The sequence below is a fragment of the Ictidomys tridecemlineatus genome, chromosome 3, assembly GCF_052094955.1.
Source record: "Ictidomys tridecemlineatus isolate mIctTri1 chromosome 3, mIctTri1.hap1, whole genome shotgun sequence".
Classification (NCBI taxonomy): Eukaryota; Metazoa; Chordata; class Mammalia; order Rodentia; family Sciuridae; genus Ictidomys; species Ictidomys tridecemlineatus.
The window spans coordinates 24487980-24506923 of NC_135479.1; the positions used below are offsets into that span (position 1 = coordinate 24487980).

At 47.2% G+C, this 18944-nt stretch overlaps 1 protein-coding gene, 1 long non-coding RNA gene and 1 other non-coding gene across 3 annotated transcripts; 2 read left to right on the plus strand and 1 right to left on the minus strand.

Annotated features, from left to right (window-relative positions):
• The first annotated feature begins 232 nt into the window (after positions 1-232).
• LOC144375777 (uncharacterized) lies at positions 233-3580 on the plus strand. Its single transcript, XR_013435661.1, has 2 exons — positions 233-1865; positions 3121-3580. It is a non-coding gene; the product is annotated as an uncharacterized LOC144375777 (long non-coding RNA).
• A 2281-nt stretch (positions 3581-5861) lies between these two features.
• On the minus strand, positions 5862-7655 carry Hoxb13 (homeobox B13). The gene is made up of 2 exons (XM_005321713.3): positions 7055-7655; positions 5862-6115 (listed from the first exon to the last, which is right to left on the minus strand). Exons 1-2 carry the CDS (start codon positions 7653-7655, stop codon positions 5862-5864), a joined length of 855 nt encoding a protein of 284 aa, XP_005321770.1.
• Positions 7656-9689: 2034 nt separating this feature from the next.
• LOC120884571 (U6 spliceosomal RNA) lies at positions 9690-9792 on the plus strand. The gene has a single exon (XR_005727005.1). It is a non-coding gene; the product is annotated as a U6 spliceosomal RNA (small nuclear RNA).
• The last annotated feature ends 9152 nt before the right edge of the window (positions 9793-18944 follow it).

Consider the following 18944-nt stretch of genomic DNA (forward strand, 5'->3'; position numbering starts at 1 on the left):
TAAATGCTTTGGGGCCCAGGTTTTGTGACACCCTTCAGGTAACCGGCTCTCTTATTCTCAATTTATTTATTTTGTAAAGTATTCACTCAGTTCTAGAAGGCAAGGAACAGATACTCTGATAAAGCAATACAAGCTTGGGTGGAAGAGGCCTGGTCTTCTGAGTGGGGCAGTGTCAGGGGAGGAGCGCGATGGAGGGTGGGGGGTTAGGTGAGTCTTGGTTGTGTTTGTAGATTCATGTGTCTATTCTAAGACCAAGTTAGTAGTGGCAGTGGCTGAGGATGTGGGCATGTCTCTGTGCTAGTCTCAGTTCCCCTGCACCTGCAAGAACCTGGGATGAGTCCCTTCCAGTTGCTCCTCAGATCCCAGCACTCACCAAGCCAAGGAACTTCTGAGAGGGCACAGGTTTGGGGGGGAAGGAAAGCAGGGGCCCAGAGGTTAAAGTACACTTTTGTTTTTTAAAGGACTACAGCTTTTCCCTTAAGGGGGATTTAATAAATTGTTATCAAAGTTAAATTTTGCCCAATTTTTGAAAGTTATTTTATAAAATACTATAGTTTTAAATTAAAATAATACTAATAATATTATCTTTTTGCTGTTCCAGGACTCCATCTCATCAAACTTGGTTGTGCTGGCTCCCACCAGCAAGCCTCTCCCAAGCCAAGGCTGTGCACGTCTGGGTGCTTCAAGGAAGCATTTTCTTTGTCCCTTTTTGTCCCAAGTGATTGCTGGTCTTTCCAGAAACCAGCAGGAGGTGTCCCTGCCCTGATGTCTCTGTGAGAGTCTGCTCCAGGTCCTTCTCTTACTTACAAAGACTTCAAAATCCCCCAGATTCTTAGAAGACCCCCTTCCAGCCTCCTGAAGCAAATTCCAGACCGGAAGATCAGTAATGCCCTTGGCCCAGGCATTAGCTAGTTTATCTATTAAAGAGAAACCCTTGGAGACCGGTCCTTGGTTTGAAAAAACGGGCGCATAACATTTCTCCTCATTCTGCCAAGGCCTAGATCAGAATCCAACTTGCTTCTAGGCCAAAGCTCAGCAGGCATCCGCTTCAAGATGTCAGCCTCCCAGTGGTCTAAGGCTCCACCTTAGGGGTGCACCTAAGTTTAGGAGAGGAATTACCAGAGAGCAGCCCTAACTGCCGGCTCCCTACAGAGTCTGGGGCGGGGCTCAACAAGACTGCCCCAGCCGGTGGTTCCCCACTTATAGCTGCAAGTCGGGGGCGAAGACTGGAATGTTGCCTCTATCCGCCTCACGCTCCCCGCCTCCTCGCCCAACGCGGCATCTCCCAGCGGGTCTCCCGGTAGCTCTCGCCCTTCCCTGTCCCCCCGCCGTTTGGCTTCCTCGCTCCTTCGCGAAGCCAGAGAAGTCCCCTCTTCTCCTCACCTTCCTCTTTCTTGCCCTAAAGCTTTGAGGAGTGTGGGGGGGGCGGGGAGGAGACCACCAGCCTAGATCCTCAAGTTCAATGGCAAAGTCCCTCCCCCTTCCCCCCAGACTGGGTTCCAGCAGTTGCTGCTTTTTTCTCTTCTCATCATGTAGGGGTGACTGAATTATTTTGCTACCCCTCTGTCCCCCTCCTATTTCGGAGGCAATTTATAGAAGGGGAGGGGGTAACCGTGGCATTCTTTCAGGTCTCCTTCTACCCCTCCAACCCCCCCCACACACACACACACTTACATACACTTCTACACACACTGGAATCGGAGATAGAAAGAAAAGTTGGCATCGATTCTCCTTTGGATGTTTTAAATCTCTCCAGGCCCAGACCAGCGTCTGGGGAGAGGTACCCGGTGTCCTGCCCTTGGGCAGGAGGCCGAGGGCCGATCCAGTAATTTCTCCCCTCGTGAAAACAGAGAGCAACTGTTCAGGTGGGTGAAAATATCATATAAATTTCTTTCAAAAACGACGAAACCTCCTCCTTTCACCCCTTCCACAGCAGTCGCCTCCATGCTTTGTGGCACGTTTACGGGAACGAGTTCATTTATTTAATTCGCGATTGTAGCTCTGGGGTTTCTGTTCGACAGGACGGAGGTGGGGCACAGAGCTTTCCCTGAAGGAACCCTAATTAAAGTGCAGCACTTAGGATCTTGAATAAAATTTTAATGAAAGGGAGGAGGGGAGCTGGGGACCGAAAGGGTTGCTCTGGATTGGGGGAGGGGAGCCGGCGTCGCTCTGCAGAACTAAGGGACTCAATGGTTTGCCTTTTTTTTTTTTTTTTTTTTTAATTTCTTGCTGCTAGGGCAGATTTCCAGCCCGGAACAACACCCAGTAGTGATACCGGTGGAGGGGATTCAGGGCAGATTCTCGGTCCGCTGTGGCCCCGCTGAGCGGTGGACGGCGGGAAGCGTTTCTCTGCAGCAGCGGAGAGAAAGGCCCTAACCACGGAGCCTCGCAATCGTTCTCCGCTTTGCCGTGGCCGAAATCTAGATTCAAAAAGAGCTCCCGGAGGGAGGTCGCGACCACACATTTCACCACCACCGCTATTTATCATCCTCTGTGAGGCCTAATAAAGTCCACCTGGTTTGGAATTAGAAATGATTTTGGTCTTGGAGCCCAGGTAGATGCGGTGTTTCGTTCCTTGCTGAAAGTCTCGCCTGGAGGAGCACCTTTGACTCAGAAGGAGGGGAAGAGTGTGGAGGGGCGCTCAAAAGGAATTATGCCTTGTTGGTGAAAAGGCGTATTTTCCAGAGTTCAGGTGTGTGCCTCTGCGTCTACTTGTCCGTGAGAACCTCTGAAGTTACCTATTTTTGAATGCTGTGCTCACGCGTTTGTCTAAGTAATTTAAATAAAACCACGATTGTAGCTTAAATAGTACTTATTTAAAGGAAATAGCTGCAGGCGAGTGATTGAGTAGATTTTGTGAATGAGTAGATTTTGTTGTGATTTATGTAGCTTTTGCGTTGTGTGTGTATGGCGGGGGGGGGGTGTTAAATTCAAGGCCTCGTTCATGCTAGGCAAGCAAGCGCTCTGCCACTGAGCCCTGATGTGATTTGGACACAATAAGAGTTTCACCAGTCGGTGGTGGGTGGATATAATTCACTTTGGGAATAAAGTGGGTGTTTGGAAAATGATTCCATAAAAAGGTTTAATAAAAAACGAAATTGACATTTTTTTTTTGCACAGGTTCTATACAAATCAGTCAGAAAAAAAAAAGGGGGGTCACTGTGAATTACTATGGGAGGAAGGTGAACATATTATTCCGGTGGAAGGAAGACGTGGACCAAAGGCAGATGGCGCCGCCGCCTTATTCTGACCACCCTGTTCTTTTATTCGCATTGCTCGGTGCTGGCTCTCCTTGTTCTCCTCCTGGGCCTCTCAGAGACTGACTTTATACATGAACCGACAGATCTGCGGATGGATTGACTAAATTGCAGGCAACTCCTGGTCCTGGAGCTCTTTACACGCAACGCAGGACCCTCCAACCCTGCAGGCTGGAAGCTACCGAGCGACTGTAAGCCTGAAGCTCAGCTGGGCGGCCGGCGGGTTCCCTTGAAATTTCGAACATCTGCCGGAAGGGGGCGCCCTTGTCTTCTTTATAGTCTAAACACACTGGTTAGCAGAATAAATCTCTTAAACCCTCAAATCTTTGTTTGCTCTGAAATTACTGTGAGAAAAAAAAAATAGGGCCCCGAAAATTCAAGTCCCTGGCAGAAGAATGGAGGAGTTAGGGTCCTGGAAGTCTAGAAGCCCCTCATCGCCCACAGGCCTCTACCTGGGTCATCTCCATCAACTGAGGAAGCAGTCCATCTTGTGGCCTTTACCCCTCCCCATGTGAGGAGCATTCGCCATGATGCTCCCCTCATTGATCTTACACCCTTTCCTCGTGCCCATCGGCGCTGAAGTCTCGCCACTTCTGAAGTTAGCAAGGGAGAGATTTGCTAGCATTTGGTCTCTTTGGTCAGGTTTGGGTTTTATAGTGACAGAAATAAGAACCTGTAACATGAAAAGCTGCCCACACATTGCTTCACTTGAAGGAGAATGTGGAAGGCAGAAAGTGATCTCCTCTGACCAGGGTGTGTAACCAAGGAGCTTAGACTAGACCACAGAGCTTGGAAGGAATTTTTCAGTCAGGAAGGGGAGGTCTCATTCTCCTCCTATCTATACCCCCCTGCACACAAAATCTGAGACCCAGGGAGGGAGGCTGACCTCCAGCCTTCTGTCTTTTCCCTCATTCCTGGCTTTTCTGGTAAATTAATGTAGAAGAATCAGTGCTACTTCCCTTCTCATTCTTTTCCCAGGAGACAAGCCAGGGCTGGGATCCTACCCAACCATGGCCAGACACTTTTGAATCCCTTGGCTGGGGCAGCCATCCTGGAGTTTCCTCAGGAACTGTGAGCCCACTTGGAAAGAGAAAGCCCACTGAAATGGTGGCTTCTGCCAGCCACTGCTCACCATCCACCCACCCACCATTGGAAATTTAGGTCCAGAGGGCTCTCCCTACTATAGGGTCTGTGCACTGTATCCAGGGACTCCCACCAAACCAGAACTCAGGAAGGCCCAGATTGGTGGTCCCGTCAGCCACTGGGCTCATGTACAAGACATCAGGGAACCATTACAGAGGTGGAAACCAATGTCTCTCTCAAGGTGCCGGCTCTGCAAAAAAAGAAAAAAGTCTACTCCAAGTTTCCAGAATTTTGCACTATGTATCCCAACCTGGAAAACAAGGTTGAGATACATAGTGCAAACATTGGTGCCACTCTGCCTTCCACCTACCCAGGATTCAAAGTATGTGGACTGAGCTAGTGAAAAGGAAAGTAAGTCTGAGGCCAGTGAGATATTGGCCACCTGGAGTTCCTCCACCCTGTAAAGTCCTGGTCTTTACACCTCTACAGTCAGTAGTTCTTTCACCCACAAAGACCTGCACATCTTCCCAGCCTGAGGCTCCAAAGTTCCTCTGGGTGTCTCAGAAAGACAAAGGAGAAAATGGGTGGTTTCTGCTCCTGCTGAGCTATCCCAGCATGCTTGGGACTGGCCTAAGGGTAGCATAGATTACTACTCTCTTTTCCGTAACTACTGTGTCTGATAAGCTCGCTCTACTATGCCACAAATATCTACTTCATGTGGCTCCTAAATGCCCAATAAACCATGGCTTACTTGGGTCAGAACCACCAGAGACTTTGAGGGCAGACTTGGTGAATTTGGGGGAGGAAGTGAGAAGCTTTGAATTACCCAGGCACTTCCTCAAACTCTGTTTCTCTGGAAGAAGGACAGACTAGAGCAGCCTGTGGCTTCATTTTCATGCAACTGAAAAACTGAAGAGTTAGAAATGGAGCTTCCCAATGGGCACGACCTAGAGGGTAGGTAGGGACATCCTGCCCAGCTGTCATCTTAGGAAAATTCTGGATGAGCATCACTTCCACAGAGGAATCTGCCTTTTCTCCTCTCCCCTGCTTTCCTGATGTCACTGGAATATGGGGGAGGGGTGGAATGAAAATAGAAGTGGGTCTGAGAGGAAGCTGCCCTGCAAAGGGATCTCCTTCCAAGTTTATTCATAATCAGTTCAACTCATGAAAGCAGTTTCTAAAGTGCTCTACAGAGCTCTAGATAGAAAATATGAGACTAATTATCATGGCAACTAGTACTGGTTATCATGACTATCACCACTGTTAGAATGAATTATTATGACTGGGATGGAGTCTTTAGGAACCCTGGCAGAAAGAACTGTAAGTCTAAACCTCACTCTCCTGGCACATACAGGATGCCCAGGCTGCACCTGAGGAATAGTCCAGGAGCCGGTGGCCTGCAAAGAATGTCATCTCTCGGGGCCCCTCACGGAGTCCTTTGCCCAGTCAGGCCCTGGCAAGTCTTCTGGTCTCCTCAGGACACCCCACCTTCCCCTGCCCCCACTCAGCCAGGAAAATCCCTCACGGGGTAGCGCTGGTCTTGACCTTGGCGAGAACCTTCTTTTCCTTGACCCTGCGGTTCTGAAACCAGATGGTAATCTGGCGCTCCGAGAGACTGGTGGCTGCTGAGATCTTGCGCCTCTTGTCCTTGGTGATGAACTTGTTAGCCGCATACTCGCGCTCCAGCTCGCGCAATTGCCCCTTGCTATAGGGAATGCGTTTCTTGCGGCCGCGGCGGAAGGCACAGCCTTCGGAAGGGTGCTGCGCGCTGGAGTCTGTGTGTCAGGAAAGGGAGGGAGGAAAAGCACTCTCAGACCCCCACCTAGCGCCAACCTAACCGCAGACCCTGGCCCCGAAAGCTCCGAGGCTACGTCATCTTGCAGGCGCATCCAGATCATCCCACTGGCGCATGTGCGCTCATACTCCCCCAAAGCACACTGGGGCACTCCCTGGATTATGGCTGGGTCTCTGATCACTTCTCAGCCTCTCTTCCCGCAGGCCACCCTCACCCATCACTGCCCTTCCACCCAGGAGTCTACAAACACACCCACCACACACAATCAGGCCTTTTACCCACGATCACATCCATCCACTCCCACAACAATTTTCACTCTCGGTTACTTATAGATTCTACAAGCAAATTCTGTACAGGAGTAAACACGTTTCTGCGCGTGCACACACACACACACACACACACACACACACACACACACCAATGCACACACCTTAGGTGGCAGGAAAAGTAAATTTTCTTTTGGAAATTGAAAACTTGCCCAAGAGAAAGTGAGGTTAATATTCTCTAAAGAATACTCAATGCCTCCTTTCCTCCTCAACCACCCTCACACTCACTGAATTGTTAGTCTTTGTGTAGAATTAGGCTAAGATTGTGTTGGATAGGAAACCCTGGCCCCAACTCCCAGCAAAGGATTCCATGGCTCTCTGACATATTGAAGAGCTAGTTCCAGGGCTTCCTAGGGGGAAGTGAGGGAGGCTGGCTGACCTCAGGCTTCAGATAACATCCAGCTCAGGTCCCTCACATTGACCCTCTGGAGCCTCCATCCAGGCCCTCCAACAGGACCCTCCTTTAGAATCCTAATAAGCCACGAAGCTCCTCCTCATCAGCCCCAAGTATCCCTCCTCTCCTTCCTCCTCCCAGGCAAGTGCCAGCGTAGCCCACTCTCAAGAGCCAAGGGGACCCGGGTAGTGGAAGTTACCTGCAAATGCCGCCTTCCAAAAGGGACCCGGTGGGTTCTGTTCACCCTGGCAACACATCTGGCTGTTCCAGCCACTGGCCAGGGCCCAAGGCTGATAACTGTCCACAGGCAGCAGGGAGTCATGGCGAGGCTCCCCAGGGGCACCGAGGGTCTGCACCACCGACACATCCAGGTAACTGGCCATAGGCTGGTAGGGTCCCGGATACCCCGGATAGAAGGCAAACTCGGTGGGGCGACTAGGGTACTCCTCTCCAGCTGCAGGAGTCTCCGTGGGGTAGGCAGCCAGAGTGGCCGCCTGGGCACAAGGTTTCAGCGAGCTCCGGGACACCCGGCAGGAGTAGTACCCGCCTCCAAAGTAGCCATAAGGCACTGGAGCTGGGGATGCCCTCTGGGGCACCCCAGGACACGGGTGGCATTGCTTTGGTGGCTCTGCAGAGCCTGGCAGATCCAGAGGGCCATAGTTGACAGCGGGCATCAGTGTAGGAGCCGCTGGATGGCTGGGCAGTGGGGAGTGGGCGACTAGATTCCGACCCCCTCCTGCTCCCAGCAAGCCTTCGATATCCTTGGCCCCATCCAAGGTGGCATAATTGCCAGGCTCCATGGGGCTGAGGGTCCGCTCATGGGGCGCTGGGGGTGGGGGATGTAGAGGTTTCCCAGCTCGCTCTCCCCACCCAGGCCCGGGGAATCCAAAGCGTTTTAAATCGCTCCCAGCTCACAGGGCGCCTGCATTCGCCCTGTCCGGCCGTCTTGACGCAGGAGACGCAGGGACCCAGGCACGCGCGTTGATTGGCTGCGGCTTGGGGGAGAGAAGCTCATAAAATCCTCCCGGCAGAAATTGCGGAGAGAGAGGGGACGAGGAGCAGAGCCCCACCTCCGTCTACTCCTCTCTCTCCCTGGCTCTCTGTCTCCTGCGCTTTGGCAGGTTTAACGAGAGAATAAAAAGCTCTCCCAATAAAGTGTCCATCTCCTGGGGGGCGGGGGAGGGGAGTCGGGGGTGGGGCTGGGAGGCCGCTCCGGGCCTCAAAGGAGAACCCGGGAATGCGCCTAAGAGGAAGCTGGGAAATGAGGGTACTTCGGAAGCCCTTTGCTTTGGGGCCTGGGTACCATTCCAGTTCACTCCAGATGCCCCTCCCGTCCTGGATGCTCTGAAATGAGCTCCTCTGATGCCCAGAGAAGTGCCTGGGACACCCCTTCCCCAGGGACCCTAACTCCTGCCCAGAAGGCTCTGGTGGCCCCAATCCCGGGTGAGGCGGAGCAAGGGGGCGGGAGACACGAATTCAATCCAAGACACGCAGCGTCCAGGCCTGAAGGGGAAATGGGGCCTCTACATGTTGCCTGTGAAAGGGGGGTCTGGATTTCCGTTTAAGGGTGGAGAGAGACAGACTCACAAGATATGACAGGAGGGAGGAAAGATGGGGGGAGAGGGAGGGAGGGAGGGAGAAGGAGAAAGAGTGTGAGAGAGAAAGAGACATTCAGGGATTGCAGCGCGAAGGGTGCTATCTTATAAAATCCTGAAGTGCCAGTTGGAAAAGAGAATCTTTTCTCACCCCCCTTCCCCTTTGCTTCTGGGGAATCAAAGCTAGGCTAACTGGTCATGAACCAAGTTTAGGGATCCTGGATCCCGAGAATTCGAGAGGCTGTCTTGACTATGTGGAATTGCCAGCCCAGCCACTCTGCCCCGCGGTCCTCTCCCTGTGATCCAGGAGGGCCAGCAAATTGTCCCTAGAGCCAGGACACTTCCACTTTAGCTGAGTGCCCCAAAAGCCCAGCACCACATCTGTTTTCTCTAGACTTTAAACTTCCTTAGAAGAAGAAGGGGAGCCCCAACCGCTGGCAGTATTGCTTGAGGCCCCTCTCTTGGGGCCTATTGAGCAGTTCATTCCAAAAGATTCAGTTTCATTTACAAATCTGTCTTTAGAGGTTTTCTGTTTTCCTTCACTATCCCTCCCAAATCAAATCCTTTTATCTGCTTTTTCTAGAGTCCCCTTCATCCCCCCAGTTTTTCTGAAGAAAAACAGGAACTTTTCTAGTCTACACTAGGGTCTTGGCAGTTACTACCCTGAGTTCTGATTGAGTTCAGCCACAACCTCTCACCAACCCGAACTTGAACTTTAGCTACCTGGTGGGAAAGGACCCATGCAAGATGGAGTTACTTGGGAGTTGTAGAGCTGCAGTGTAATGTAGTTTGCTTTCAATGAATATTACTAATAATTGAGGACACCAAACATGGAATCCTAGCAAGATTTTACCACATTCGAATACAACAGGAAAGGAGGGAAATGTCTCCTCAATGATTTTCAATTTCTCATCAAAGAATTTTACTTGTCTATGAAAGACAAAGAATACCAGGATTTTTTCCTAAAGACTATAAATGTCTAATGATTTTTATTTGATAGTTTAGGGATACATAGGAGGATTCCACAATTTCAGCATCCAGTAAGCAAACATATATACATGTACATACGTGTATGTGGAGGATAAAGCTTCCATGTGTAAATTTATTCATGGCTATACAGTACAGGCATAAATAGATTCTTAAATTTAAATCATATTTGTACTCTAAAACCCAAACTTTCTGGGCATAAACCCAACAAAAAACAAAAATTATTGTCTATCAGAAGGCATGTTTTAGAGCCTGCTTCTGCAGCACATGTGCTAAAATTGGAATGATACAGAGAAGATTAGGATGGTGCCTGTGCGAGGATAACATGCAAATTTGTGAAATGTTTCATATTTTAAAAAGGAAAAGATGAAGGAGGAGGAGAAAGAATGAGACAAAACAGCAGAGGTGGTGTGTATTAGAAGGTACATGAAACTAGAAACAACCCAAATGTTCATCAACAATAGGATAGGTAAAGAAATCAAGCTGGAATTAAACAATAGAGTATTATACAGGAATTTAAAAACAGAACAAACCATAGCCATACACAGCATGAATGCATTTCATAGATATATGAGATAAAGAAGCCAGCCACAAAAAAAATGATTTTTTGTATAATTTCATTTTTACACAGTTCAAGAACAACCAGAAAGCCAACCTCAGTGACACATTCCCATAATCCCAGCTACTTTAGAGGCTGAGGCATGAGGATGGGAAAAGTTCAAGGTCATCCTGGGCAACTTAGTGAGTTCTTGTTAAAAAATAAAAAATGAAAAGGGCTGAAAATACAGCTTGGTGGTAAAGTGTGAGAGGCCCTGGATTCAATCCCCTATAGAAGAGGGAGTAAGGAGGGCATGTGAAGGACCAACAAAATTAGTGTGTGATACCAGAGGTCACAATAAAAATTATCCTAGGGGGATTGCTAACATAAAGGGGACACAAACAAGCCTGTGGGGTGCTGGAAATGTTCTCCATCTCAGTCTGCATGTGCTAGAGTTACATGGGTATGTCCATTTTGTGAAAATTGCACAATTCTTATAAAAATTGAAAATTGTATGCTTGAAATTTTAATACTTTTGTATATCAGTTTTACCTCATTTTTAAAAGAAAAAATAATTAGAGCAAAAAAAATAAAAATTCATAGTAGCAGGGTTAGGGTGTAGTTCAGTGGTAAAGCACATGCCTAGTATGTATAAGACCCTGAGTTAGAGCCCTAGCACTGAAAAAAAATTATAGAAGAATTGTCTGCAACTAAGCTATTTTGGAGATACGATGTTTATACCCATGTCCATGGAAATAAGCATTAAAGTGCATATAACTCTGAATTGTTGTGGGATGAAGACAAACTTTGTCGCAGAGACATTCACCAGCTGTGCTAGAGACACTCACACAAACAGATACATTTCAATACAAATAATACTATGGGTTTTGTCTTGGTTATAATTCATTTAGCATCTACTATAGATTTGGAGGAGCATTTCTGGATCTCATATTTATTAGCACCTGGTTATGTGCTCCTAATTCCTGTGCTTGTCTATAGAGATATGTGCATCTATCCTATTGTATATGTCAGTTGGAGTCAGATAAGGTAGGATTATGCCTCCTTATCTGTAAAAATTGTGATAATAATTCCCACTTCACAGGAATGTTGTGACAATTTAATGAGATTTTTCACCTGAAAGCATTTCATAAACTGAATAAACAAGACTTCGGCTTGTATTCCTATATATTTTTCTAAGGAAGCCACCTGCTTTTATTTTAAAAGGACCGTTGTCCTAGAGAGTACCAGTCACTTGTCACTTACTGCTAGGTAAGCCTGAATTTTCACATAGAGAATCTAAGGCTCAGCCCCTCCAAGCCCTCTCTGAGACTACATGAGTTCAGCACCCAAATCCCTGCACAAATCAGGTGTCCTGGTCACCCAACCTGCGTGGGCAGAGCCTGCCCTTCCCCCATCCCCAGAGAGGCCTTTGTGTCCTGCTGGGAGCCTTCAGGCAGACCCTCCGGGAGGAACCCAGAACCTCTCAGCCCGGTTTACTGACCCATCCAAACGCGCTGAAAGCCTCAGCATGCTCCTTTACATACCCGCCAGACACTTCCAGGAAGGTCAAGGCCAAGTTGAAAGTTAAGAGTCTGTTTACCTCCGGGAGCCCATTCAGTGCAGCCGGGCAGACCGCCTGTGACCTTTACAGCCCGGCCTTTGAGCGTGGCCGCCGCGCCCCCAGGGGTTCCGGCCACGGGGACTTGGCACCTCCGTGTCAGCTCCCGCCCCCCGCCCGGGCTTGAGACCCGCCAAGGAGAGGGAGGGGTCGAGAGTCGCCCACCCGCCCCGCTTAGGGGCATTTGTTAAATTATGTTTTATGTTTTGTGAAGTGAGCGCCCGGTGCCTTCCTTCTAACTGGAGCAATGTATGTGGTGGCGACGATGGCGGCCCTCAGGTCGGTCACGATGAAGAACCAGGGTGTATTTTGCGCTTCCTCCTCTGGAAAGAGCCGGGCTCCACTGTCCCGCCAGACTGAGCGGGGCCTGGCCGAACAGCTTGGGGTCGCTTAGCTTCTCCCGCTTTTATGAAAATCATCTAACTGGGGTGCGCCCTTTCCTTTCTTTTCTCTTCGGTCCTTACCTTCCTTCTGTCTTTTTTTCTGTCTTTTGGTATCTCTATTTTCCTTTTGTAATTGTGTTTTTCAGCCTCCAGTTTCAGAAATCTTATTTTTGCATGTTCTTTCATGATTTCTTTCTTTTTCTCTTTATCCCTTACTTTCTGGCGCCCCTGCCCCTTGCCTTATTTTTATTTTTTCCCTTTGTTTCCTTTCTGGCTGTTGTCACATATACTCTTTTTCTCTATTTGCTTCTCTTTCTCTCGTTTTTTCCCCCTTTGTTCGTTTTCTCTTTTTTCCCTACGTTCCATTTGGATCTTCCTTTCTCATCTGTTTCTTTTTCTTTCTTTCTTTCTTTTTTCTTCTCTTGACTCTGTTTTACTTTACCCCAACACACATGTTTTTCCTTTTCTGGCCTTCTTGCATAATTTCCCATTGTTCTTCTCCAAATTCTGGAAAGGACCTGCTGGGCAGACAACCCTCGGAGGCTGGGAGCCTGCACTGCACAGGGGGCAATCTGGTAGGGAAGACTGGAGCAGGGTCTCGGTTCTCAGGCCTGCAGAGCTGAGTTAGGCTAGATAGTCACAGCCTGGCTGGAGGTGAGGAAAATCTTTTGGACAATTTGATGGAAGGGTCTGAGAGCTGGGAGAGCCCAGAAGGTGGAAGCATGGCGGGTAAGGGAGGAAGCCACTGTAATCTGCACCATTCCCTCCCCAACCTGGGCATCCCTGAAACGTCCTCGGTATTAGGACCCTCTCAGGACAACTATAAGTGCTTCTGAGGCCAGGGTTGAGGATCCCAGCTATGAAATTAAAGCCAATGATGGCCTCAAAACATGGAATAAGTGGATCTGAGGAGGAAAAATCAACGCATGGGCTGCTGAGGGAAGAGGCTATGGTTGGAATCACACAGTAGCTGCTGCTGCTGCTGAGCACTCTGATGGCGCCTGAAAATACAGGAGCGCTTAGCCCAGCCCTGGGAACGGTGAGTGGGGTTCCAAGCAGGTGGAGGGAGGAAGGGAGACACAAAACTGAGGTCCCCTGAAAAGAGACCAAGAGACTCCTGTTTTCCCGTCCTGTAGCTCCAACCTAACAATCAGCGTTCTTTGCCTGTCACACTGTCTCACTAGAATCCCCAGTCCCCTTCTTCAACCCTGAGCTTTATTGGGGTCAGACCAGTCACCTATCCTTGATCCCCAAAATAGAGAAATCCAGCCTGGACCCAGATCAAACCATTAGAAATTCTGGGCCTAGATGTTCTCACCACAGACTGAAAGTCTCATGCAGGGTTCAATTCTAGCTAGTGTGGACACTTGCATGAAGGAAAGGAGGTCATTTCCCCTCCCTGTGCCTCACTTTTCCTATCTGAATTCTGTAAAAAGAAATGGGCAGGTCTCATTTCCCTTTGAGTTCCCAACAGGGTTTACTTTAAGCCCTACAGCAGACACAGGCAAGAGAGAAGGCAGCTTTGCTGGAGGGAAAGGACATCTATGTGGAGGAAAACTGCAGAGGGAGCCATTAAAAACCCACTGATTTTTCCACGAGGGTTTAGGGAAAGACCCAGTTATTTGGGGCCTTAATGGAACCCAGCTCTGTCATCTAGCCCTTGTGGAGCAACCATCTTGGACTGACTCAGTTGGAACAATGAGTCCCAGGGTGTAAATTCTGCAATAGTTCATTAAATGACACCAAATTGGCAGGGAAAATCTCCTCCATGCTTATCCTAATTCCCTGAAAAGTCCAGAGACAGATGGAAGTGGAGTTAACAGGACAAGGAGCCACAAATGGGGCTCACGATCAGTGTCTTCAGGGTTTGCTAGAACTTTCAGGGGCCTGGAAGATTGGAATTCCTTTGTTTCAATTCCTGGGATTCTAGATGGAACTCAAGGATGAAGAATATTAACAAAAAACTTGCCTGTAGAAGAAAACACAAAACAAAAAAAGCCTACCTGCAAATTCAAGAAAACAATTTGAGTTGCTTACAACATACCACCCACCATTTTCACTTTGTTTTTCCCTTCAGGGAATGTGGGTATGAGTGATAATTTCTAGGAAAGCACTGGCTATCTTTACTCCTTAAATCAAGAGGAATGGCTTGGCCCTTGAAGTCCTAAGCCCACTCCTGTAACTTGAGGTGGAGTTGTAGATTTGAGGTTTAAGAGAAAGTACAATTTGAAAGATTCTATTCGTTGCTCTGATTTGCATGTTTCCTTTGCAGAGAGTCCTGGTACCTTTGCAAATGCCCAGAATTTGACCATCAGAGACTCACCTCCCTCCTCTTGGTCCCCATCCCATAGCAAAATCTTATCCCTTTTCTTCTCTTGGAATAGTTACCTGTTTAAAGAAACAAAGTTAGAACTGGGGTTGTGGCTCAGTGGTAGAATGCTCGCGGAGCATGCTTGAGGCACTGAGTTCGATCCTCAGCACCACATAAGTGTAAAATAAAGAAAATGTATTCACTTAAAACTAAAAAATATTTTTTTAAAAAGAAAGTTGAGAAAGGAGAAAGCTGGGCATTTTTTCTCTCTCACACACACATACACAGTGGAAGAAAGAAAAATGACCCATGAGCCATCCCTATTAAGGTCTGTTCTGTACATGGTACTACTCATGGATCCCTGCCCTTGAGTTCTGAAAAGGACTAACTCCATGGGCTTCAATAAAGACTTGAAAATAAACACCTGCCTCCAATAGTCTGTGTGAATATGAAATACTCCCCACCCCCACTTGCATTTCTGAATTTCAGCCTTAGCTTGAGATGAACGTTGGGTAGTTCCTGGTTACTGCCCTGCAGACTCTGACCTGGGAGAAAGTCCATCTTAACCAGGTCCCTGAGGTTCTGAGCCAACCATTTATCCTACACCCTGACCTTCTGAAACCGGAGACAGGCTGATTGTACCCTGTGTGCACTGACCCTACTAGTTCAAAGCTGATCTTAGGCCATACACATGGGATCCTTTCATCAAAATGGAATTTAGGGTTGGATCAGAACTCTTGTCTCTGGATCACATGGGTTTAAACCAGTCCTTCTTCCCCTTTACCTCCTGCAGATGGTTTCAGGAGTTCCAAGAGGGCAGGTAAAATGCTTTTCACTTTAAATTGTAAAAGCTCTCTCTCTCTCTCTCTCTTTTTTTTTTTTTTCTATTTGGTCCTGAATAGTCTCTAGCTTTGTCCATGTTATAGAGAGGATTATAGCCACTATGGACCCCTGACTCTAGGAATCTTTCTAAAGAAACCTGCAGATCTTTACTGTCTTTTTGAGTTGCTTATATGACCAATCTTGGGAGCTACTATGCAGAAACTAACACCAGAGGCTAAGGATATAGAAACATAACAGAAACATAGACGTTTCTTTTAGGAAATCATTATTTAGGGTTATCTCTGACAGTGGAGCTCCCCCTCTTTCCCTTCTTAAAGAAGAGAAAGTTCTAAATTCCTTAGATACCCAAAGTAGTCAGTTAATATTTGGGGCTGGGAGAATCTTTATGGATTATTCAGTTCTGTCCAGCTATTTGCTCCAGTGGCTGGATAGCAAACACCTACAGAAGGAAGCTGCTTTTCCCCATATCTGAGAGAACTGGCCTCAGAAACTAGTGACCAACCCTGGTGCAGTGGTGCATGCCTGAGATCCCAGCTACTTGGGAGGCTGAACACAGGAGGCTCACAAGTTCAAGACCAATCTGGGTCACTTATGAAGACCTTGTCTCAAAATAAAAATGACCAAGGGCAGGGCTGGGGATGAACTCAGTGGTAGAATGTCTCTGAGTTCAATTCCTAATACTGAAAAAAAGAAGAGAAAAAAAAAATAGTGGTCAGTTCTGTAGTTCCTGGAAGCTCTGAGCTGCCACACTAGGAATAAGAGAAAGAATGAGGAACACAACAGACAAAGGCAGACAGCTCTTGCAACTGGATTCAATTTTTGGAGCTTCCAGTGATGCCCTGGCTGTGTTCCAGGCCTGCCCTAGGGAAGTCCAAAGAGTCAGGAAAAATGGTAGGTGATTATGTAGAAACCCACATGTTTGGGATCACTTTCTGGTCCCAGCTCTATGACTACCAGGTCCTAAGGAGCCAAAGGTTGGTCACAAGGAGACCTCTTCCCAGGTTGAGAACTGTTGTTCTGTACAGTTCAGCTGTATTAGGAAAAGTCAGGTCTCTGGTTTCTTACTCTGACATCATCCTGGACACTTTCCAGAGAAATCTGGGGGTAGAGTATGGGCAAGAACAATGGGAAGCAGACCCCTATCTCTCCATCCTCAGCATCCACTCAATAACCCCTGGATGGTATAGAGCCAACCCGGATCTTTACCTGCTTGCGTGTGCATATGGGGAGAGCAAATGCAGTTAGACATTGGGGTGCTATCTGTCCTTGAATTAGAATCCCCCACATCAGCCTACCTGAAGTTTCTGCCTTCTTTGTCCCCCATCCTCAGGAATTAATTGCCTGCTTCAGGAGTGCAGGCCAAGCCCTGGACCTGGGAAGACACAGACAAACTGTAGATCAGTCATCCTGGGTCCTGCTTGGCCCAATATCCATGCATGTCAGATGAGCAAGGTGGCTCATTTGCAGGTGGGAGAAATCATAGGAACCAAGGGGAACACTGCTACCTCTCCATCAATACTAGGGGTCAACTTCAGGATTTGTTCCCCTTTTGAAAAGAGATTTGCCTTCCCTCCATGTATGTAAAAACCTAGTCTTAGAGACTTTTGTGGGGGGGGGGTGCGCTGAGGATTGAACCCAGGGCCTAGTGCATGTGAGGCAAGCACTCTACCAACTGAGCTATATCCCCAGCCCCTGGTCTTGGAGACTTCTTGGTAATGAAACTGAAGTCAAGGCATCAGCAGATTTACTCGCCTGATCTTGGATGGCAAAGCAGCCTGTTTGGCTGGTAAACTCTCTAAACTGAGAAAGCACAGCTGGAAGACGGGAGCCTTCACCCAGTTCCTTCCCTCTATCCACTGAGACACCTTCTCTCTATCCACAGGTGCACCTGCTCTCTGTGGATCACTCATTCTGATGCCAATGGTCTACCTTAAGACACTGCTGAGCAAAACCCTGTTTAGAGCGTTCAAGTGTTGCACATTGCTGCCTGCCTGACCCCAAGATTAAGACACCGCATTCCCTGACACTTTGACCAGCACTTCAAACCAACAGAACTTTTTGTCCCAAACCCACAGAACTTTACATCCCTGTCCCACTGCCCTCCTTGGGACAGACTCTTCAGAATCCTCATCATTGTCACATGCCCTTGCGTCAGTGGGGTGCCTTAAATGCCCCGGTAAGTATCTTTCATTTAATCCTCATAACAATAGAAGTGGGATGGGTAAGTGTTACTCCTGTTTTTTATAAACTAGAAAACTGAGGTTTAGGAAATTAATTCATCCAATTTCTAGAGGATAAATACGGATGAAGACTGGAATCCAAACAGAGTTTTTTATGGCACCGATTCCTGACTGGCAATTTCACTTCTCTATATTCTATTCATCTATCTATCTTTTCTTCTTTTTTTTTTTTAAAGAGAGAATGAGAGAGAGGGGGGGACAGAGAGAGAGAGAGAGAGAATTTTAACATTTATTTATTTATTCTTAGTTCTCGGCGGACACAACATCTTTGTTGGTATGTGGTGCTGCTGAGGATCGAACCTGGGCCGCACGCATACTAGGCGAGCGTGCTACCGCTTGAGCCACATCCCCAGCCCCTATCTTTTCTTCTTTTCCTTTTCTTTCCGCACCCCTCTTTTTTCTTTTCTTTTTTTCTTTTTTTAAGACTGAGTTCCTATGTTACCTGTGCTCAAATTATCCTCCTACCCAGCTTCCCCCAGGATCTGGGATTATAAATGCATATCACAGCAGTTGGCTTCTTCCCTATTCAAATGCCAAGTCCTTGACCATTTTTAAAAAGGAAAAAAAAAAAAAACCTCATTTGTATCTTGAAATGATACAAAAAATAGACCTAAGTTATATGGGGAAATTACTAAAGGAAAAGGGGAAAATGATTTATAAAATATCAAAGCATTGACTCCCCTTTAACATTCAGTAATTTTTGCTCAGTGCTCCTCAGGACTTCTAAAACCACAAAGGTAAGTGATAAATTCTGCTCTCTTATCCCAACCTACTTTCCTGCCATCCTTCAGAAGCTTTCACTTCAGAAACTCAGTCCATATGAGCAACTAATGAACTCTGCCTGGAAATTTCACCTCTAGTTGAATTGTGGGATACCCAAATTCCAATGGCCCTGTTGCCCATGCCTGCAGCACCACAGAGAAAAAAAAAAGCTTGGTTGAGTCAACCTGGTGCCAAAACATCTTTTCATTTTTTCCTTTCCATGGGGCAAAATGACATTTGGTGGGCACCAAGGATTTGAACATGATTCCATAGATGCTCTCAAAGGTCCACCAATTAAATCTGAGAAAGTTAGTATGCACATGTGGTTTTCGGAGATATGGGTCCACAGCTTTAGTGATTGTTTCCTAATGCCAAATTTCACATTTACAAAAAAGTACACAGCGAAGTATAATGAAATTTCTTATAGTCAGCGTCCTGCTTCAACAATGATCAACTCATAACCAACTTGAAATTTTTCCAAACGTGTTTTAAAGCAAATACTAAGTTATCATTTCACTTTCAAAATACTTCATTTTGAATCTTTAACAGATAAGGAATTCTTTCTTCTCCTCCTCTTCCACCTTTCATTCTCTTGCTCTTTCTTTTTGCATAGCCTCCATGTAATTATCACACAAAACAAAACAAACAGTACTTCCTTAATAATATTCATGATAGAATTTCCTCAATTGCCCCCAAATGTCTTTTCATTGATTTGTTCAATCAGAATCTAAACAAGTTCCACATATTACATTTGTTTGATATCTATCTATCTCTCTCTCTCTCTCTCTCTCTCTGTGTATGTGTGTGTGTGT

Bases quoted from the DNA above. Each gene is read 5' to 3' on its own strand.
- Hoxb13 (XM_005321713.3), bottom strand. From the start codon at position 7,655: ATGGAGCCTGGCAATTATGCCACCTTGGATGGGGCCAAGGATATCGAA. The intron at 6,116-7,054 runs GTAACTTCCACT...CCTGACACACAG, and splicing joins TTGGAAGGCGGCATTTGCAG to ACTCCAGCGCGCAGCACCCT.